The sequence below is a fragment of the Salmo salar genome, chromosome ssa20 (assembly GCF_905237065.1).
Source record: "Salmo salar chromosome ssa20, Ssal_v3.1, whole genome shotgun sequence".
Lineage (NCBI taxonomy): Eukaryota > Metazoa > Chordata > Actinopteri > Salmoniformes > Salmonidae > Salmo > Salmo salar.
In genome coordinates, this window is record NC_059461.1 from 92282920 (window position 1) to 92306657 (window position 23738).

The 23738-nt window shown below is 43.6% G+C and overlaps 1 protein-coding gene across 7 annotated transcripts in view; it reads left to right on the forward strand.

Moving 5' to 3' along the window:
- The window catches only part of fndc3a (fibronectin type III domain containing 3A), a 187963-nt gene that overhangs the window by 82538 nt on the left and 81687 nt on the right, over window positions 1-23738 (forward strand). For 4 of the 7 annotated variants that reach the window (XM_045704129.1, XM_045704130.1, XM_045704128.1 and 1 more), the window contains one exon: window positions 20816-20892. In XM_045704129.1, the coding sequence (XP_045560085.1) occupies window positions 20816-20892 (77 nt within the window). Of the gene's footprint in view, window positions 1-19340; window positions 19497-20280; window positions 20437-20629; window positions 20651-20815; window positions 20893-23738 lie in introns of those variants that run through there. The other 3 variants (XM_045704131.1, XM_045704133.1, XM_045704134.1) reach the window with 3 other exon arrangements.

The window sequence follows — 23738 nt, forward strand, 5'->3', positions numbered from 1 at the left end:
GAGGCTGCCAAAGGTGATTCAACAAAGTATTGAGGAAAGTGTCTGAATACTTGTGTAAATGTCATATTTCATTTTTTTATTTTTCAGACTTTCAAACATTTCTAAAAACCAGTTTTTGCTTTGTCATTGTAGAGTATTGTGAGTAGATTGATGAGGGGGGAAAAACAATTTAATCAATTTTAGAATCAGGCTGTAACGTTACAAAATGTGGAAAAAGTGAAGGGGTCTGAATACTTTCCGAATGCACTGTATGGTATGCTACAGTAGAATCGATACAGAGAAAATAAGACTCTTAATTTGATTAGAATGCACACATGTCCAAAGTTATTATTTGTAAGGAAAACAACAATGAAGGCAATGCGAGTGCCAGCCAGAGAATGTGTGCAAATGTTCTCATACTTAATCTGTGGAAGTGCTTAGGCTGTCTTTGAAGAGAGAAGTTTGTCCGGCTCACTAAAGCCTCATACATAAATTGTCCGCAACAGTCGAATGGGTAACTTAAAGTATATGTGAATTAATGAGGAGGCGGGAACACACCTCAATTCAAACTGTTAGAAAATAATAATAACATAGCTTATAGATAATGGGCAAGCAGCGTGTCGGGGTTTGAGGGGCAGCGCGTCGGTCGGGGTTTGAGGGGCAGCGCGTCGGTCGGGGTTTGAGGGGCAGCGCGTCGGTCGGGGTTTGAGGGGCAGCGCGTCGGTCGGGGTTTGAGGGGCAGCGCGTCGGTCGGGGTTTGAGGGCAGCGCGTCGGTCGTGGTTTGAGGGGCAGCGCGTCGGTCGTGGTTTGAGGGGCAGCGCGGTCGGTCGTGGTTTGAGGGGCAGCGCGTCGGTCGTGGTTTGAGGGGCAGCGCGTCGGTCGTGGTTTGAGGGGCAGCGCGTCGGTCGTGGTTTGAGGGGCAGCGCGTCGGTCGTGGTTTGAGGGGCAGCGCGTCGGTCGTGGTTTGAGGGGCAGCGCGTCGGTCGTGGTTTGAGGGGCAGCGCGTCGGTCGTGGTTTGAGGGGCAGCGCGTCGGTCGTGGTTTGAGGGGCAGCGCGTCGGTCGTGGTTTGAGGGGCAGCGCGTCGGTCGTGGTTTGAGGGGCAGCGCGTCGGTCGTGGTTTGAGGGGCAGCGCGTCGGTCGTGGTTTGAGGGGCAGCGCGTCGGTCGTGGTTTGAGGGGCAGCGCGTCGGTCGTGGTTTGAGGGGCAGCGCGTCGGTCGTGGTTTGAGGGGCAGCGCGTCGGAGACAACAATACATCACGCGAAGCAGCCACAGCTGTCAGTAAGAGTGTCCATGATTGAGTCTTTGAATGAAGAGATGGAGATAAAACTGTACAGTTTGAGTGTTTGTTGCAGCTCGTTCCAGTCGCCAGCTGCAGCGAACTGAAAAGAGGAGCGACCCAGGGATGTGTGTGCTTTGAGGACCTTTAACAGAATGTGACTGGCAGAACAGGTGTTGTTTGTGGAGGATGAGGGCTGCAGTAGGAAGATAGGGGCGAGTGAGGCCTAAGAGGGTTTTTATAAATAAGCATCAACCGGTATAAACAATTTTATGAGGTATTTCTTGCCGTGTTTCAAAGTAGCCGAGCCAAATTCTGACCTTAGGAATGTTAAGGGGATTATTTTATGAACACTTCTCTTTTATAAAACCAGTATTTCTCATGTTATATTGGTTTTAAAATCAACTTTATTTCGTTGTCCAGCAGCCAAAGACACAATCCTAGTCATATTAGCAACCCATGCAAGTCGTTGAACCGTTAACTTCCCTCGCGTACTACTGTTGCTGCGATAAGAAGGACGCTCGCCGTTGATATCCATCTTCACTGGTAGCTGCGCTTCCTTCTGATCATGTGAAGGCGTCTGAGAGAGCCATAGGTGCTTCGGAGCACAGCGATTCGCAGCCGGGACAAGGGAATTATAATGATTTATATAGGCTAGCTGCTATACTGTAGGCTAGCGCCTCAATCTCCTCTCATCACCAGCTAGGCTAGCTACTAGCCTGTTGCTCTGCTGTGCTAACTACAGTGAAGGAATCTCTCTGTCTCTGTCTCTCTGTCCTCTCCTCCCCCACCCCCCCATCAGTAAGGTCTGTAGTTGAGGCTGTGGCGAGCTGATGTGGCGACAACGTTATCTGTTTACCTCAAAGCCAGAGTCAATGGTTGAAGGCTGGGTGTGTTCTTCTGCCTTCTATATAAAACATGATGATAATCTGTCTTCTGAAAATCAATGGCTGTCTGTGTGGCAGAGTAGGAGATGAGGGAAGAGGACAGGAGAAGACAATTAAAGGAGACTATCAGGTAGAGGGATGCTCCCTGAGGATGATGCCTCTCCCTATTTTGTCTGTTATACAACCTTTTCTTTTGCAGTTGGAATACGAGTGACTCACAGGTACCTCATCAGTTAGACTATCCAATAGGCTATTACCTCATTCTCCTCTCCTGGCCTTACTATCCTACCTCATCAGTTAGACTATCCTATAGGCTATTACCTCATTCTCCTCTCCTGGTCGTACTATCCTACCTCATCAGTTAGACTATCCTATAGGCTATTACCTCATTCTCCTCTCCTGGCCTTACTATCCTACCTCATCAGTTAGACTATCCTATAGGCTATTACCTCATTCTCCTCTCCTGGTCGTACTATCCTACCTCATCAGTTAGACTATCCTATAGGCTATTACCCCATTCTCCTCTCCTGGCCTTACTATCCTACCTCATCAGTTAGACTATCCTATAGGCTATTACCTCATTCTCCTCTCCTGGTCGTACTATCCTACCTCATCAGTTAGACTATCCTATAGGCTATTACCTCATTCTCCTCTCCTGGCCGTACTATCCTACCTCATCAGTTAGACTATCCTATAGGCTATTACCTCATTCTCCTCTCCTGGCCTTACTATCCTACCTCATCAGTTAGACAATACTATAGGCTATTACCTCATTCTCCTCTCCTGGCCGTACTATCCTACCTCATCAGTTAGACAATACTATAGGCTATTACCTCATTCTCCTCTCCTGGTCGTACTATCCTACCTCATCAGTTAGACTATCCTATAGGCTATTACCTCATTCTCCTCTCCTGGCCGTACTATCCTACCTCATCAGTTAGACTATCCTATAGGCTATTACCTCATTCTCCTCTCCTGGCCTTACTATCCTACCTCATCAGTTAGACTATCCTATAGGCTATTACCTCATTCTCCTCTCCTGGTCGTACTATCCTACCTCATCAGTTAGACTATCCTATAGGCTATTACCTCATTCTCCTCTCCTGGCCTTACTATCCTACCTCATCAGTTAGACAATACTATAGGCTATTACCTCATTCTCCTCTCCTGGCCTTACTATCCTACCTCATCAGTTAGACTATCCTATAGGCTATTACCTCATTCTAGCCAAATATAATATTTTTGTATATATAGTGTATTTAGACCCTTTGATTATCTAAATACACTATATATACAAAAATATTTGGACACACCTTCAAATGAGTGGATTCAGCTATTTCAGCCTCACCTATTGCTGATAGTGTATAAAATTGAGCACACAGCCATTCAATCTCCATATTGGCAGTAGAATGAGCTCAGTGACTTTCAATGTGCCACAGTCATTACATTTACATTTACGTCATTTAGCAGACGCTCTTATCCAGAGCGACTTACAAATTGGTGCATTCACCTTATGATATCCAGTGGAACAACCACTTTACAAGTCAGTTTGTCAAATTTCTGCCCTGCTAGAGTTGCCCCGGTCAACTGTAAGTGCTGTTATTGTGACGTGGAAACGTCTAGGAGCAACAACGGCTCAGCCGTGAAGTGGTAGGCCACACAAGCTCACAGAACGGGACCGCCGAGTGCTGAAGCGCGTAGCATGTAAAAAAAATCTAATCAAATTGTATTGTTCACATACACGTGGTTAGCAGATGTTAATGCGAGTGTAGCGAAATGCTTGTGCTTCTAGTTCCGACAATGCAGTAGTATATAACAAGTAATCTAACAATTTCACAACAACTACCTAACACACACAATGTAAGGGGCTGGAATAAGAATATCTAGATAAAAATATATGGATGAGCGATGGCTGTGCGGTGTAGATGGTTTAAAATAGTATATACATATGAGATGAGTAATGTAGGGTATGAAAACATTATTAAAGTGGCATTATATAAAGTGACTAGTGATACCTTTATTACATCCATTTATTAAAGTGGTCAATGATTTGAGTCTGTATGTTGGCAGCAACCTCTCTGTGTTAGGGATGGCTGTTTAACAGTCTGATGGTCTTGAGATAGAAGCTGTTTTTCAGTCTCTCGGTCCCCGCTTTGATGCACCTGTACTGACCTCGCCTTCTGGATGATAGAGGGGTGAACAGGCAGTGGCTCGGGTGGTTGTTGTCCTTGATGATCTTTTTGGCCTTCATGTGACATCGGGGGTGTTGTGGAGGGCAGGTAGTTTTCGCTCAGTGATGCGTTGTGCAGACCTCACTACCCTCTGGAGAGTCTTATGGTAATGGGCGGAGCAGCTGCCGTACCAGGCGGTGATACAGCCCGACAGGATGCTCTCGATTGTGCATCTGTAAAAGTTTGAGGGTTTTAGGTGACAAGCAAAATTTCTTCAGCCTCCTGAGGTTGAAGAGGCGCTGTTGCGTCTTCTTCACCATGCAGTCTGTGTGGGTGGACCATTTCAGTTTGTCCGTGATGTGTACGCCGAGGAACTTAAAACTTTCCACTTTCTCCACTACTACTATAAAATCCTCTGTCCTCGGTTGCAACACTCACTACCGAGTTCCAAACTGCCTCTGGAAGCAACGTTAGCAAGCTTCATGAAATGGGTTTCCGTGGCCGAGCAGCAGCACACAAGCCTAAGATCACCATGCGCAATGCCAAGCGTCGGCTGGAGTGGTGTAAAGCTCAACGCCATTGGACTCAGGAGCAGTGAAAAGGTTTTCTCAGGTGATGAATCACGCTTCACCATCTGGCAGTCTGAAGGAATAATCTGGGTTTGGCGGATGCCAGGAGAACGTTACCTGCCGAAATGCATATTGCCAACTGTAATGTTTGGTGGAGGAGGAATAATGGTCTGGGGCTGTTTTTCATGGTTCGGGCCCCTTAGTTCCAGTGAAGGGAAATCTTAACGCTACAGCATACAATGACATTCTAGATGATTCTGTGCTTCCAACTTTGTGGCATCAGTTTGGGGAAGGCCCTTTCCTGTTTCAGCATGACAATGCCCCCGTGCACAAAGCGAGGTTCACACAGGAACGGTTTGTCGAGATCGGTGTGGAAGAACTTGACTGGCCTTCGCAGAGCCCTGAACTCAACCCCATCGAACACCTTTGGGATGAATTGGAACGCCGACTGCGAGCCAGGCCTAATCGCCTAACATCAGTCTTCCCGACCTCACTAATGCTCTTGTGGCTGAATGGAAGCAAGTCCCCACAGTAATGTTCCAACATCTAGTGGAAATCCTTCCCAGAAGAGTGGAGGCTGTTATAGCAGCAAAGGGGGGGACCAACTCCATATTAATGCCCCATGATGAGATGTTTGACCCATAGATGTCCACATACTTTTGGTCATGTAGTGTAGATGTTTAAAATAATCATACATTTTTATGAAAAATGTTTATGGAATTTCTTACAAAGTCAATATACCATTTAGCATTTAGCCTATTACAAACTCCACAAATAGAGCCAGCTTCGATCCTATCCTTTTGTGCACATACTGCAGTGGTAGATAGAGGAGACAAGGCTGTTTCATTCAGATGTGCTTATAGGGTAGAGTGACCCAGCTGTGTGTGTGTGTGTGTGTGTGTGTGTGCGTCCCTGGTTAGTGTGACTGTGACCCTGTCATCTTTCATCTCGATGGAAACCCAACAGGATATAGAACAACGGTAGTGTTCTCTGCTACTGCTCCTCCATCCCTAACTAGGGGATTTACCCCATGTTGATATGAGTCTACACTAACTAGGGGATTTACCCCGTGTTGATATAGTGTAGACTTACTAACTAGGTGATTTACCCCATGTTGATATAGTGTAGACTTACTAACTAGGGGATTTACCCCATGTTGATATAGTGTAGACTTACTAACTAGGGGATTTACCCCATGTTGATATAGTGTAGACTTACTAACTAGGGGATTTACCCCATGTTGATATAGTGTAGACTTACTAACTAGGGGATTTACCCCGTGTTGATATAGTGTAGACTTACTAACTAGGGGATTTACCCCATGTTGATATAGTGTAGACTTACTAACTAGGGGATTTACCCCATGTTGATATAGTGTAGACTTACTAACTAGGGGATTTACCCCATGTTGATATAGTGTAGACTTACTAACTAGGGGATTCACCCCATGTTGATATAGTGTAGACTTACTAACTAGGGATTTACCCCATGTTGATATAGTGTAGACTTACTAACTAGGGGATTTACCCCATGTTGATATAGTGTAGACTTACTAACTAGGGGATTTACCCCATGTTGATATAGTGTAGACTTACTAACTAGGGGATTTACCCCATGTTGATATAGTGTAGACTTACTAACTAGGGGATTTACCCCATGTTGATATAGTGTAGACTTACTAACTAGGGGATTTACCCCATGTTGATGTAGTGTAGACTTACTAACTAGGGGATTTACCCCATGTTGATATAGTGTAGACTTACTAACTAGGGATTTACCCCATGTTGATATAGTGTAGACTTACTAACTAGGGGATTTACCCCATGTTGATATAGTGTAGACTTACTAACTAGGGGATTTACCCCATGTTGATATAGTGTAGACTTACTAACTAGGGGATTTACCCCATGTTGATATAGTGTAGACTTACTAACTAGGGGATTCACCCCGTGTTGATATGAGTCTACACTAACTAGGGGATTTACCCCATGTTGATGTAGTGTAGACTTACTAACTAGGGGATTTACCCCATGTTGATATAGTGTAGACTTACTAACTAGGGGATTTACCCCATGTTGATGTAGTGTAGACTTACTAACTAGGGGATTTACCCCATGTTGATATAGTGTAGACTTACTAACTAGGGGATTTACCCCATGTTGATATAGTGTAGACTTACTAACTAGGGGATTTACCCCATGTTGATATAGTGTAGACTTACTAACTAGGGGATTTACCCCATGTTGATATAGTGTAGACTTACTAACTAGGGGATTCACCCCGTGTTGATATAGTGTAGACTTACTAACTAGGGGATTTACCCCATGTTGATATAGTGTAGACTTACTAACTAGGGGATTTACCCCATGTTGATATAGTGTAGACTTACTAACTAGGGGATTTACCCCATGTTGATATAGTGAGTCTACACTAACTAGGGGATTTACCCCGTGTTGATATAGTGTAGACTTACTAACTAGGGGATTTACCCCATGTTGATATAGTGTAGACTTACTAACTAGGGGATTTACCCCATGTTGATATAGTGTAGACTTACTAACTAGGGGATTTACCCCATGTTGATATAGTGAGTCTACACTAACTAGGGATTTACCCCGTGTTGATATAGTGTAGACTTACTAACTAGGGGATTTACCCCATGTTGATATAGTGTAGACTTACTAACTAGGGGATTTACCCCATGTTGATATAGTGTAGACTTACTAACTAGGGATTTACCCCATGTTGATATAGTGTAGACTTACTAACTAGGGGATTTACCCCATGTTGATATAGTGTAGACTTACTAACTAGGGGATTTACCCCATGTTGATATAGTGTAGACTTACTAACTAGGGGATTTACCCCGTGTTGATATAGTGTAGACTTACTAACTAGGGGATTTACCCCATGTTGATATAGTGTAGACTTACTAACTAGGGGATTTACCCCATGTTGATATAGTGTAGACTTACTAACTAGGGGATTTACCCCATGTTGATATAGTGTAGACTTACTAACTAGGGGATTTACCCCGTGTTGATATAGTGTAGACTTACTAACTAGGGGATTTACCCCATGTTGATATAGTGTAGACTTACTAACTAGGGGATTTACCCCATGTTGATATAGTGTAGACTTACTAACTAGGGGATTTACCCCATGTTGATATAGTGTAGACTTACTAACTAGGGGATTTACCCCATGTTGATATAGTGTAGACTTACTAACTAGGGGATTTACCCCATGTTCATATAGTGTAGACTTACTAACTAGGGGAATCACCCCGTGTTGATATGAGTCTACACTAACTAGGGGATTTACCCCATGTTGATGTAGTGTAGACTTACTAACTAGGGGATTTACCCCATGTTGATATAGTGTAGACTTACTAACTAGGTGATTTACCCCATGTTGATGTAGTGTAGACTTACTAACTAGGGGATTTACCCCATGTTGATATAGTGTAGACTTACTAACTAGGGGATTTACCCCATGTTGATATAGTGTAGACTTACTAACTAGGGGATTCACCCCATGTTGATATAGTGTAGACTTACTAACTAGGGATTTACCCCATGTTGATATAGTGTAGACTTACTAACTAGGGGATTTACCCCATGTTGATATAGTGTAGACTTACTAACTAGGGATTTACCCCATGTTGATATAGTGTAGACTTACTAACTAGGGGATTTACCCCATGTTGATATAGTGTAGACTTACTAACTAGGGGATTTACCCCATGTTGATGTAGTGTAGACTTACTAACTAGGGGATTTACCCCATGTTGATATAGTGTAGACTTACTAACTAGGGGATTTACCCCATGTTGATATAGTGTAGACTTACTAACTAGGGGATTTACCCCATGTTGATATAGTGTAGACTTACTAACTAGGGGATTTACCCCATGTTGATATAGTGTAGACTTACTAACTAGGGGATTTACCCCATGTTGATATAGTGTAGACTTACTAACTAGGGGATTCACCCCGTGTTGATATGAGTCTACACTAACTAGGGGATTTACCCCATGTTGATGTAGTGTAGACTTACTAACTAGGGGATTTACCCCATGTTGATATAGTGTAGACTTACTAACTAGGGGATTTACCCCATGTTGATGTAGTGTAGACTTACTAACTAGGGGATTTACCCCATGTTGATATAGTGTAGACTTACTAACTAGGGGATTTACCCCATGTTGATGTAGTGTAGACTTACTAACTAGGGGATTTACCCCATGTTGATATAGTGTAGACTTACTAACTAGGGGATTTACCCCGTGTTGATATAGTGTAGACTTACTAACTAGGGGATTTACCCCATGTTGATATAGTGTAGACTTACTAACTAGGGGATTTACCCCATGTTGATATAGTGTAGACTTACTAACTAGGGGATTTACCCCATGTTGATATAGTGTAGACTTACTAACTAGGGGATTTACCCCATGTTGATATAGTGTAGACTTACTAACTAGGGGATTTACCCCGTGTTGATATAGTGTAGACTTACTAACTAGGGGATTTACCCCGTGTTGATATAGTGTAGACTTACTAACTAGGGGATTTACCCCATGTTGATATAGTGTAGACTTACTAACTAGGGGATTTACCCCATGTTGATATAGTGTAGACTTACTAACTAGGGGATTTACCCCATGTTGATATAGTGTAGACTTACTAACTAGGGGATTTACCCCATGTTGATATAGTGTAGACTTACTAACTAGGGGATTCACCCCGTGTTGATATGAGTCTACACTAACTAGGGATTTACCCCATGTTGATGTAGTGTAGACTTACTAACTAGGGGATTTACCCCATGTTGATATAGTGTAGACTTACTAACTAGGGGATTTACCCCATGTTGATGTAGTGTAGACTTACTAACTAGGGGATTTACCCCATGTTGATATAGTGTAGACTTACTAACTAGGGGATTTACCCCATGTTGATGTAGTGTAGACTTACTAACTAGGGGATTTACCCCATGTTGATATAGTGTAGACTTACTAACTAGGGGATTTACCCCGTGTTGATATAGTGTAGACTTACTAACTAGGGGATTTACCCCATGTTGATATAGTGTAGACTTACTAACTAGGGGATTTACCCCATGTTGATATAGTGTAGACTTACTAACTAGGGGATTCACCCCATGTTGATATAGTGTAGACTTACTAACTAGGGGATTTACCCCATGTTGATATAGTGTAGACTTACTAACTAGGGGATTTACCCCATGTTGATATAGTGTAGACTTACTAACTAGGGGATTTACCCCGTGTTGATATAGTGTAGACTTACTAACTAGGGGATTTACCCCATGTTGATATAGTGTAGACTTACTAACTAGGGGATTTACCCCGTGTTGATATAGTGTAGACTTACTAACTAGGGGATTTACCCCATGTTGATATAGTGTAGACTTACTAACTAGGGGATTTACCCCATGTTGATATAGTGTAGACTTACTAACTAGGGGATTTACCCCATGTTGATATAGTGTAGACTTACTAACTAGGGGATTTACCCCATGTTGATATAGTGTAGACTTACTAACTAGGGGATTTACCCCATGTTGATATAGTGTAGACTTACTAACTAGGGGATTTACCCCATGTTGATATAGTGTAGACTTACTAACTAGGTGATTTACCTTTTTACAATTTTGTCATGTAACACAGTCCAGTAAACAGCTGCAGTGCTGGGCCTGTAGTGTTTGTGTTGGGCTGTAGGGGGCAGTAGCTAGCTGTCTTACACGGTATGCAAGTGATGTTGTTTTCCTGGAAGTAGCGTTGTTGTTTTTGAGCTATTGTCGGCTTTTTGAATGGTCTTCAGTGGGGAAAAAACGTAATCAAAGGTATCTGGAAGAGGTAAATTCATCCACAAACACAAATATAACTTTATATACAACCTTACACAGGGAAAGAGTTCTGCGGGACAAATGCACACATTTTAAATGCAAAAACACACCAGAATTGCTTTCCAAGAGGAATTGACTGTTTCTGAATTGTCCAGTCTACACCCTGACTTAAATCTGTTTTAAAAATAAATCAGAGACAAGGTTTTGAATATTGCTGTATATTAATGATTCCTAACTAAATTGAATTTAGTTAGGAACTAAATGTAATTTTGTTTGAGCAATGGCTATACACTGAGTAGACTAACATTTAACATTTAAGTCATTTAGCAGACGCTCTTATCCAGAGCGACTTACAAATTGGTGCATTCACCTTATAATATCCAGTGGAACAACCACTTTACAATAGTACATCTACATCTTTTGGGGGGGGGGGGTGGGGTAGAAGGATTACTATATCCTATCCCAGGTATTCCTTGAAGAGGTGGGGTTTCAGGTGTCTCCGGAAGGTGGTGATTGACTCCGCTGTCCTGGCGTCGTGAGGGAGCTTGTTCCACCATTGGGGTGCCAGAGCAGCGAACAGTTTTGACTGGGCTGAGCGGGAACTGTGCTTCCTCAGAGGTAGGGGGGCCAGCAGGCCAGAGGTGGATGAACGCAGTGCCCTTGTTTGGGTGTAAACATTAGGAACACCTTCCTAATATTGAGTTGCCCCCCCCCTTTCATCATTTTGCCTTCAGAACAGCCTCAATTCATCGGGACATGGACTCTACAAGGTGTCGAAAGCGTTCCACAGGGATGCTGGTCCGTGTTGACTCCAATAAGGGCCTAAAATGATCACCTGCCAAATAAGGGTAGATTTTGGCTTTAAGATGTCTATTTTACGAGCCACATTGGTGGGTGTTCAGGGCTCCACAGTTCCAGCATATTCCACTAGGATCTCATTTATAGTCAAATAAATTCTGCAGTAGCTGTTTTCAAAGTATTTTTGCGGATTTGTTTCGTAGCTGGTAAAACGATCTATGAATCCTATATTGCCTATCCCGCCTCGCGTTGGAATACTACCTGGTTGGAGGCTGTGCTGCACGTTAATAAGAGCTGATTTTTAAAGATTCATTTTTAGAAGCGGTGCGCACAGACATACAAGTTGGTCTAAATTACTTGAAACGGAAGTGCGACTTTGTCCTTCTGTGTTTTGGTTATTTATGCCGAACAAAAAATATGAACGCAAAAAATTTTTCCAAGCGCACAAAAACCGTATTTCTCTAAAATGTGGAGCACAAATTAGTTGACATCCCTGTTAGTGAGTATTTCTCCTTTGCCAAGATAATCTATCCACCTGACAGGTGTAGCCTATCAAGAAGCATGGTCATTACACATGTGCACCTTGTGCTGGGGACAATAAAAGGCCACTCTAAAATGTGCAGGTTGGTCACACAACACAATGCCACAGATGTGTTGAGGGAGTGTCCAACTGGCGTGCTGACTGCAGAAATATCCACCAGAGCTGTTGCCATATAATTTAATGTTCATTTCTTAACCATAAGCCGCCTCCAACTTCGTTTTTAGAGAATTTGGCAGGACATCCAACCGGCTTCACAACCACAGACCACATGTAACCATGCCAACCCAGGACCTCCACATCCGGCTTCTTCACCTGCGGGATCGTCGGGGGATGGGGGGTGCTGAGGAGTATTTCTGTCTGTAATTAAGCTATTTTGTGGGTGGGCCTATGCCCTCCCAGGCCCACCCATGGCTATGCCCTTAGGACCCTAATTAATTAATTTAATTTAACGGATTTCTTTCTATGAACTGTAACTCAGTAAAATCTTTGAAATTGTTGCATGTTGCATTTTATATTTTTGTTCAGTATACATTTAACATGCTAGGTTGTTTTTTAATGTTTGAGTTTCAACTGCTTGGGAAGAGAAGATGCCGCTTCTACTAGTCAGACTCAATCTCACAAACACAGGGTTGCCAGGTCTAGCAAAAATCACCACTCAAAACCCGCCCACAAGGCATGAAAACTAGCCCCCCAAATATGTTCACAGCATGAGTTGCCACATTTAGCCAATAAACCCTTTTCCCATAACTTTATCGCGCATTAAGAAGGAATATTAACGTAATTTCTAAGAAGCTAAATATGGTTTTCCATTTAAAACAATATTTATTGAGCGTTAACGTGACTTAAAGGAATTTAAATAGGTCGCAAGAGAAATTTTATAATTCACCCTCATTAAACTCGCCAGATCATTTTACGTCAATGGATGTCGATTTAACTCGTTTTTACGGCTATGATTAAGCAGTAAGGCCTGGGGAGGTGTGGTGTATGGCCAATACACCACGCCTAAAGGCTGTTCTTACGCACGACACAACGTGGATACAGCCATTAGCCGTGATATGTTGGCCATATGCCGCAAACTGGTTATCGAAGTAATTAGAACAGTAAAAAAAAATGTTTTTGTCATACACGTTCAATACGGTCTGAAATACCACGGCTTTCAGTTAATCAGCATTCTGGGCTCAAACCACATAGTTTATTATTGTAAATACACTGCTCAAAACAATAAAGGGAACACTTAAACAACACAATGTAACTCCAAGTCAATCACACTTCTGTGAAATCAAACTGTCCACTTAGGAAGCAACACTGATTGACAATAAATTTCACATGCTGTTGTGCAAATGGAATAGACAACAGGTGGAAATTATAGGCAATTAGCAAGACACCCCCAATAAAGGAGTGGTTCTGCAGGTGGGAACCACAGACCACTTCTCAGTTCCTATGCTTCCTGGCTGATGTTTTGGTCACTTTTGAATGCTGGCGGTGCTTTCACTCTAGTGGTAGCATGAGACGGAGTCTACAACCCACACAAGTGGCTCAGGTAGTGCAGCTCATCCAGGATGGCACATCAACGCGAGCTGTGGCAAGAAGGTTTGCTGTGTCTGTCAGCGTAGTGTCCAGAGCATGGAGGCGCTACCATGAGACAGGCCAGTACATCAGGAGACGTGGAGGAGGCCGTAGAAGGGCAACAACCCAGCAGCAGGACCGCTACCTCCGCCTTTGTGCAAGGAGGAGCAGGAGGAGCACTGCCAGAGCCCTGCAAAATGACCTCCAGCAGGCCACAAATGTGCATGTGTCTGCTCAAACGGTAAGAAACAGACTCCATGAGGGTGGTATGGGGCCCGACGTCCACAGGTGGGGGTTGTGCTTACAGCCCAACACCGTGCAGGACGTTTGGCATTTGCCAGAGAACATCAAGATTGGCAAATTCGCCACTGGTGCCCTGTGCTCTTCACAGATGAAAGCAGGTTCACACTGAGCACATGTGACAGACGTGACAGAGTCTGGAGACGCCGTGGAGAACGTTCTGCTGCCTGCAACATCCTCCAGCATGACCGGTTTGGCGGTGGGTCAGTCATGGTGTGGGGTGGCATTTCTTTGGGGGGCCGCACAGCCCTCCATGTGCTTGCCAGAGGTAGCCTGACTGCCATTAGGTACTGAGATGAGATCCTCAGACCCCTTGTGAGACCATATGCTGGTGCGGTTGGCCCTGGATTCCTCCTAATGCAAGACAATGCTAGACCTCATGTGGCTGGAGTGTGTCAGCAGTTCCTGCAAGAGGAAGACATTGATGCTATTGACTGGCCCGCCCGTTCCCCAGACCTGGATCCAATTGAGCACATCTGGGACATCATGTCTCGCTCCATCCACCAACGCCACGTTGCACCACAGACTGTCCAGGAGTTGGCGGGTGCTTTAGTCCAGGTCTGGGAGGAGATCCCTCAGGAGACCATCCGTCACCTCATCAGGAGCATGCCCAGGCGTTGTAGGGAGGTCATACAGGCACGTGGAGGCCACACACACTACTGAGCCTCATTTTGACTTGTTTTAAGGACATTACATCAAAGTTGGATCAGCCTGTAGTGTGGTTTTCCACTTTAATTTTGAGTGTGACTCCAAATCCAGACCTCCATGGGTTGATAAATTGGATTTCCATTGATTATTTTTGTGTGATTTTGTTGTCAGCACATTCAACTATGTAAAGAAAAAAGTATTTAATAAGATTATTTCATTCATTCAGATCTAGGATGTGTTATTTTAGTGTTCCCTTTATTTTTTGGAGCAGTGTATATCCCTTATCTGCATGTGCATAACTATAGATGTGTACTGACAGGAGAGTTTGAGGGATGACAGAGAATCTCAAATTCTCTGTGCAAGAAACACTTGTGATGAACTTAAGAATGGCAATTTTCTGGCAATTGTGATGTTATTACTACAGTCCTTTTTTATAAATGACCTATTTGTGAGATTAGATTGACTTGTCATTTTAATAGGCATAGACGTGTCCTACTGACTAAAATCTGTGTCTCTGATTGTAATTAAACTTTGCCATGGTTTGGTTAGCTTACATGCAGGTAACCTATAGCCTGATAGGCCTCCATCAGATAGCCTACAGTAACCTAGGCAAGTAGTGAAATGAATGATTTAGAAGCTTGCTTAGTTCATATTGACAGACTCATTTGAGCTAAGAAGTTCTTCTGTTGCCCTGGTGGAATAGGCTACTGAGGATTGGGTTGTAATTTCAATCACTGAATCAAATATTAATAATATGGATATGAACTGAATAGGCCTATGCTTGTAAACAACTGCCAGTGTTTAAAAAAACGAAATAAAACCCTGCAGCCTGTCTAATGCATTCTAATAACAGCTGATTGGCGATTGAACTGGGACCCGTGATCACAATTGATAACTTCACATTTTCATTAACTAAACATGGCCATTAATAATTGCATAATAATAACAAGGCTACAACAACAATAAACTGAAGTTATAGGATATTTATTAAATCCTTTTGCCAGCTGCAGGTAGGTTACACAAGATACCAGTGATATAGACATTTCAACATATGCTACATGACCAAATGTATGCGGACACCTGCTGTCATGGGCATTAATATGGAGTTGGTTCCTCCCTTTGCTGCTATAACAGCCTCCTCTCTTCTGGGAAGGCTTTCCACTAGATGTTGGAACATTGCTGCAGGGGACTTGCTTCCATTAGTGAGGTCGGGAAGACTGATGTTGGGCGATTAGGCCTGGCTCGCAGTCGGCGTTCCAATTCATCCCAAAGGTGTTTAATGGGGTTGAGGTCAGGCTAATCAAGTTATTCCACACCCATCTCGACAAACTATTTCTGTATGGATCTCGCTTTGTGCACGGGGGCATTGTCATGCTGAAACAGGAAAGGGCCTTCCCCAAACTGATGCCACAAAGTTGGAAGCACAGAATCGTCTAGAATGTTATTGTATGCTGTAGCGTTAAGATTTCCCTTCGCTGGAACTAAGAGACCCGAACCATGAAAAACAGCCCCAGACCATTATTCCTCCTCCACCAACCATTACAGTTGGCACTATGCATTGAGGCAGGTAGCGATCTCCTGGCATCTGCCAAACCCAGATTCGTCCGTCGAACTGCCAGATGGTGAAGCGTGATTCATCACTCCAGAAACTGCATTTCCACTGCTCCTGAGTCTAATGGCGTTGAGCTTTACACCACTCCAGCCGACGCTTGGCATTGCGCATGGTGATCTTAGGCTTGTGTGCGGCTGCTTGGCCACGGAAACCCATTTCATGAAGCTCTCGAAGAAACAGTTCTTGTGCTGAAGTTGCTTCCTGAGGCAGTTTGGAACTCTGTAGTGAGTGTTACAACTGGGGACAGACAATTTTAACACGCTTCATCACTCGGGGGTCCCGTTCTGTGAGCTTGTGTGGCCTACCACTTCACGGCTGAGCCGTTGTTGCTCCTAGATATTTCCACTTCACAATATCAACACTTACAGTTGACCCCGGGGGGCAGCTTTAGCAGGGCAGAAATTTGACGAACTGACTTGTTGGAAAGGTGGCATCCTGTGACGGTGCCACGTTGAAAGTCACCGAGCTCTTCAGTTACGGGGCCATTCTACTTCCAATGTTTGTCTATGGAGATTGCATGGCTGTGTGCTCGCTTTTTTTATACACCTGCGTAAATCCTTTACTTGCTATGGTTTTCCATAAGCAAAGTGGACATTAGTATGCAGTTTAAACCATCTCCTATCGAATGGTCTCTGGAGCAGCTGAACTTGTTTTCATGACGCTGTTATTTCTTGACGTCCATCAGTTTTAGTTTATTAATGTTATATGTAAAATAAAAAAAGATTTGGAAATAATCTCTGCAATGACAATCCGAAATAGACCTACCTTTTTATCTGGTAACAAAAAAAAAAATAAAAAAAAAAGTTGTCATGACATACGGGTGCTGCTGTCTCTCCTCTCACGTCACGTGACTCCGCTGCCTGCTGCAGCGCTCACTCACCACCCACCCACCCTCTGGCCCTCCCCACCACTCACTCACTCACTCACTCACTAAGCAACAGGCTGCCTCACTGCTTGATAGTCAGCAGCAGGTCACAGTGAAGTGTATATATATACATATATTTTTTTGTTTTTGTTTGTTGAGAAAATGCCACGGCGGCAGCGGTGCAAATTAGAAGTAACCCAAAAACCCGTGACCAATACATTTTTCACCTGCGACATCGTTTTCAAAGTAGCACAAATTTGTAGGAAAACTTGCGGACGTGACATTCCTGCACAAACATGACTCGAGTTGCATTGCCACGGTAATCTCCCGCCCTTAAAGGGGCAGGTGAACATTTATTTTTTGGTTATAAGACTCAGTCACAAAACAGGACAATTAAAAAAAACACATGACTTCTTACTTGTAATACATGTATTGTTTTAGAAACATTACAAAGCACGCTCTTCTGTTTTGTTGGTAATGGAAATAATACATCTGAGTGGCTGGTAGATGGACCAAAATGTACATTTTAGGCCCTGACTCCAGTTGAACCCCCCATGTTGACTCCAGTTGAACCCCCCCGTGTTGACTCCAGTTGAACCCCCCCGTGTTGACTCCAGTTGAACCCCCCCGTGTTGACTCCAGTTGAACCCCCCATGTTGACTCCAGTTGAACCCCCCATGTTGAACCCCCCGTGTTGACTCCAGTTGAACCCCCCCGTGTTGACTCCAGTTGAACCCCCCGTGTTGACTCCAGTTGAACCCCCCCGTGTTGACTCCAGTTGAACCCCCCCGTGTTGACTCCAGTTGAACCCCCCGTGTTGACTCCAGTTGAACCCCCCATGTTGACTCCAGTTGAACCCCCCGTGTTGACTCCAGTTGAACCCCCCGTGTTGACTCCAGTTGAACCCCCCGTGTTGACTCCAGTTGAACCCCCCCGTGTTGACTCCAGTTGAACCCCCCGTGTTGACTCCAGTTGAACCCCCCCGTGTTGACTCCAGTTGAACCCCCCCGTGTTGACTCCAGTTGAACCCCCCGTGTTGACTCCAGTTGAACCCCCCCGTGTTGACTCAAGTTGGCTGGATGTCCTTTGGGTGGTGGACCGTTCTTGATACACACGAGAAACTGTTGAGTGTGAAAAACCCAGCAGCGTTGCAGTTGTTGACTCAAACCGGTGTGCCTGGTACCTACTACCACACCCTGTTCACAGGCACTTAAATATTTAGTCTTGCCCGTTCACCGTCTCAATGGTACACATACACAATCCATGTCTCAATGGTCTCAAGGTTTAAAAATCCTTCTTTAACCCGTCATCCTCCACTTCATCTACACTGATTTGAAGTGAATTTAATAAGTGACATCAATAAGGGATCATAACTTTCACCTGGTCAGTCTACGTCACGGAAATAACAGGTGTTCTTAATGTTTTGTACACTCAGTGTATGTTGCTCGTAGAATTGTGCAAGGTTGGTAGAATCATATTCAAATGGATGAAGCGCTCTGATGGCTGCAAGTTGCTTCCACCAAGTATTAACTTATTATCAATACATCCTCATTTAATGTTTAATTTCTAATTTCATTTCTAATTTAGATGATTTCTAAGTTTCATAGATCGATAGGAAAAATAATCAAAAGTAATTTTAATCGCTGAAATGTACATCGTTTTCATGAATTAGATTAAACAATAGTCAAGCCCATTCAAAAGATCAGGAGACATAACACGGGAGTTTACATTTTACATTTAAGTCATTTAGCAGACGCTCTTATCCAGAGCGACTTACAAATTGTCCTGAATAGATCAGGAGACATAACACGGAAGTTTGTCCTGAATAGATCAGGAGACATAACACGGAAGTTTGTCCTGAATAGATCAGGAGACATAACACGGAAGTTTGTCCTGAATAGATCAGGAGACATAACACGGAAGTTTGTCCTGAATAGATCAGGAGACATAACACGGAAGTTTGTCCTGAATAGATCAGGAGACATAACACGGAAGTTTGTCCTGAATAGATCAGGAGACATAACACGGAAGTTTGTCCTGAATAGATCAGGAGACATAACACGGAAGTTTGTCCTGAATAGATCAGGAGACATAACACGGAAGTTTGTCCTGAATAGATCAGGAGACATAACACGGAAGTTTGTCCTGAATAGATCAGGAGACATAACACGGAAGTGTTCTTCGTCCTGACTGCTGATGTGTTCTTCCACAACTGGTAGGAGGGGCCTGTTCCGACCACTCAGAGGAGTGTGGGGGGGGGCGTGTATAGAATAGCACAGTACTTGCCTGTCTGTACGAGGGCCTCTTAAGCCTAACTAAAAGACTACTATTTTACCTGTCTTTCTCCGTCTACCTTCTCTAAGTTCAATATGAACAGAAACGCTCTGTCGCCAGAACAGTCGGGAGGTTAGTGTGTGTATTTGTGTGTGTTCACTGCGCTCCTGTGTGATTGTGTGTTCACTGTGTGTTTACGTGTGGTGGACTTTGGTTCTCATGTTTATCTCCTGCGTTCACAGTGGAGGAATGTGTTAAAGAAAGTGCCAGCTAGGCAGTGCGCTCTCTCTCTCTCTCTCTCTCTCTCTCTCTCTCTCTCTCTCTCTCTCTCTCTCTCTCTCTCTCTCTCTCTCTCTCTCTCTCTCTCTCTCTGTTCTCTCTCCTTCTCCCTTTCTCTCCCCTCTCTCCTTCTCTCTCTCTCTCGTTCTCTCTCTCGTTCTCTCTCCTTCTCCCTTTCTCTCCCCTCTCTCCTTCTCTCTCTCTCTCGTTCTCTCTCTCTCTCTCTCTCCTTCTCCCTTTCTCTCCCCTCTCTCCTTCTCTCTCTCTCTCGTTCTCTCTCTCCCCCTCTCTCCTTCTCCCTTTCTCTCCCTCTCTCCCCTCTCTCCTTCTCCCTCTCTCTCTCCCTTTCTCTCTCTCTCTCCCCCCCCCTTTCTCCCCCTCTCTCTGTCTCTCTGTCTCTCTGTCTCTCTCTCTCTCTGTCTCTCTCTCTCTGTCTCTCTCTCTGTCTCTGTCTCTGTCTCTCTCTCTCTCTGTCTCTACATTTTACATTTACATTTTAGTCATTTAGCAGACGCTCTTATCCAGAGCCTCTCTCTGTCTCTGTCTCTCTGTCTCTCTCTGTCTCTGTCTCTCTCTCTCTGTCTCTGTCTCTCTCTCTCTCTGTCTCTCTCTCTCTCTGCCTCTCTCTCTCTCTGCCTCTCTCTCTCTCTCTCTCTGTCTCTCTATCTCTCTATCTCTCTCTTCCAATCTGCTGAGCTGTCAGTTTCTGCTAGCTGTGGTTCTGTACATCCCAAATGACTCCCTATTACCTAGCTAGTGCCCTACATGAGGATTCCGGCTTTGGGATGAATCCGTAAGCACCTCAGACACAGCAGGATCGTTGTTATTCCTCAGAACTTCTTGTAAACTTGTCCGTTCTGCTTAGTTTTATCTGAGAGCGTCAGTTTTTTGAAACGGGATTGATTTTAGAAAAATTGCGCTGATGTACATCGATACGCTGTCCAAGGAGACATTGATATTGACTGAGGAGACTCGCCATTGGTTGAGGCTGCGGCCACATTGACATTGTTAGAAAATTCTCTATTGAACAAAAATGAAATGCTAAATATGTCTGCCTTTTTATTACATATGCAAGTTGACATCAACTTTTGCCTGGATTTAAAAAAAAAAAAAAAAAAATTTAAATGCACAAATGTTTTAATCGTTGTTGATGTGTTCCTCTTCCTCTGTAGGTCCTGCTCAGGTTCCCATGATGTCGCCTAATGGTTCAGTGCCTCCAATATATGTGCCTCCTGGATACGTTTCACAGGTATGCTCCCCCGCTTCCTGTTTCATAGGTATGCTCCCCCCTCTTCCTGTTTCATAGGTATGCTCCCCCCTCTTCCTGTTTCATAGGTATGCTCCCCCGCTTCCTGTTTCATAGGTATGCTCCCCTGCTTCCTGTTTCATAGGTATGCTCCCCTGCTTCCTGTTTCACAGGTATGCTCCCCCGCTTCCTGTTTCACAGGTATGCTCACCCGCTTCCTGTTTCACAGGTATGCTCCCCCGCTTCCTGTTTCATAGGTATGCTCCCCTGCTTCCTGTTTCATAGGTATGCTCCCCCGCTTCCTGTTTCACAGGTATGCTCCCCTGCTTCCTGTTTCATAGGTATGCTCCCCTGCTTCCTGTTTCACAGGTATGCTCCCCTGTTTGACAGGTATGCTCCCCCGCTTCCTGTTTCATAGGTATGCTCCCCCCTCTTCCTGTTTCATAGGTATGCTCCCCTGCTTCCTGTTTCATAGGTATGCTCCCCCCTCTTCCTGTTTCACAGGTATGCTCCCCCGCTTCCTGTCTCGTGGACACACAAACACACACCTACAATTTAAATTTGATTTGACCTTTGTAAGGTACAGTGCCTTCAGAAAGTATTCAGACCCCTTGACCGCATCCACATTTTGTTACGATACAGCCTGAATTTAAAATGTATTAAATTGAGATTTTCTTTGTCACTGGCCTACACACAATACCCCGTGGAAGTGGAATCTGGTTTATAGAAATGTGTAAGTCGATAAGTATTCAAGCCCTTTTGTTATGGCAAGCTTAAAATTCAGGAGTCACAGTTTGCTCAAGTCACACGATAACTTGCATGGACTCACTGTGTACAATAATAGTGTTTAACATCTCCGTACCCCACACATACAGTTATCTGTAAGGTCAATCGAGCAGTGAATTGGTAGATAAAAAAACCCGGAATATATAAAAAGCAGATATTGAATATCCCTTTGAGCATGGTGAAGTTATTAATTACACTTTGGATGGTGTATCGATACACCCAGTCACTACAAAGATACAGGCGTCCTTCCTAACTCAGTTGCCGGAGAGGAAGGAAACCGCTCAGGGATTTCACCATGAGGCCAACGGTCACTTTAAAACAGTTACTGTTTTTTTTATTTATAAAAAAATATATATTTATTTAACCTCTCTTGGGGCAGACCCAGGGTTCACACTATTCAACAGCCAGTGAAAAATCAGTGCGCCAAATTCAAAACAACAAAATGTCATAATTCAAAGTTCTCAAACATACGACTATTTTACACCATTTTAAAGGTACACTTCTCCTTAATGTAACCACATTGTCCGATTTCAAAAAGGCTTTATGGCGAAAGCATAAAGTTAGATTATATTAGGACAGGTACAACACAAGAAAAACCACACAGCCATTTTCCAAGCAGGAGAGGGGTCACAAATACCAGAAATACAGATAAAATTAAGCACTAACCTTTGACGATCTTCATCAGATGACACTCCTAGGACTCAATGTTACACAATACATGTATGTTTTGTTCGATAAAGTTCATATTTATATCCAAAAACAGCATTTTACATTGGCCCGTGATGTTCAGAAAATATTTTGCCTCCAATACTGCCGGTGAATCAGCACAACAATTTACAAAAATACTCACCATAAACGTTGATAAAATATTAAACTGTTATTCTAAGAATTGTAGATGAACATCTCCTTTATGCAACCGCTGTGACAGATTTCAAAAAAGCTTCACGGGGAAAGCACACTTTGCAATAATCTGAGTACGGCAGAAACATACACCAGGCAATACAGATACCCGCCATTTTGGAGTCATCTAAAATCATAAATAGCATTATAAATATTCACTTACCTTTGATCTTCATCAGAAGGCACTTCCAGGAATCCCAGGTCCACAATAAATGTTGTTTTTTTCGATAAAGTTCATAATTTATGTCCAAATAACTCCTTGTTGTTTGCGCGTTCAGTAAGCTACTCCAAATGTAGGAAGCGCGCCCAAAATTTCACGACAAAAAGTAAAAAAAAAAATATATATTTGCGTTCGTTGAAACATGTCAAACGTTGTATAGCATCAATATTTAGGGCCTTTTTAACATAAAACTTCAATAATATTCCAACCGGATGATTCCAATATCTTGAAAAACGTTTTGGAACACAGATACTTCATGTGAACGCGCGCCACAAAACTCATGTCATTTTCTGAGTCACCAACTTCCCGGCCTTCTTGTTCGCTCTCTGTTCACTGCAAAAGCCTGAAACAAGGTTCTAAAGACTGTTGACATCTAGTGGAAGCCTTAGGAAGTACAAAATGAACTCTAAGTCACTGTGTGTTAGATAGGCAATGACTTGAAAAGACTACAAGAACCAGATTTCCCACTTCCTGGTTGGATTTTTCTCAGGTTTTTGCCTGCCATATGAGTTCCGTTATACTCACAGACATCATTCAAACAGTTTTAGAAATGTCAGTGTTTTCTATCCAAATCTACTAATAATATGTATATTCTAGTTCCTGGGCCCGAGTAGTAGGCCGTTTAATTTGGGTACGTTTTTCATCCGGCCGTGAAAATACTGCCCCCCCTACCCAAGAGAGGTTTACCTAGGCAAGACAGTTAAGAACAAATTATTATTTACAATGACGGCCTACCCCCAGCCAAACCCGGATGACACTGGGCCAATTGTGCTCTGCCTTATGGGACTCCCAATCACGGCCGGATGTGTATACAGCCTGGATTCGAACCAGGGACTATAGTGACGCCTCTTGCACTGAGATGCAGTGTCTTAGACTGCTGCGCTACTCGGGAGCGTGTACAGGAGGAAACTAAAGATGGATCATCAACAGTGTAGTTACTCCA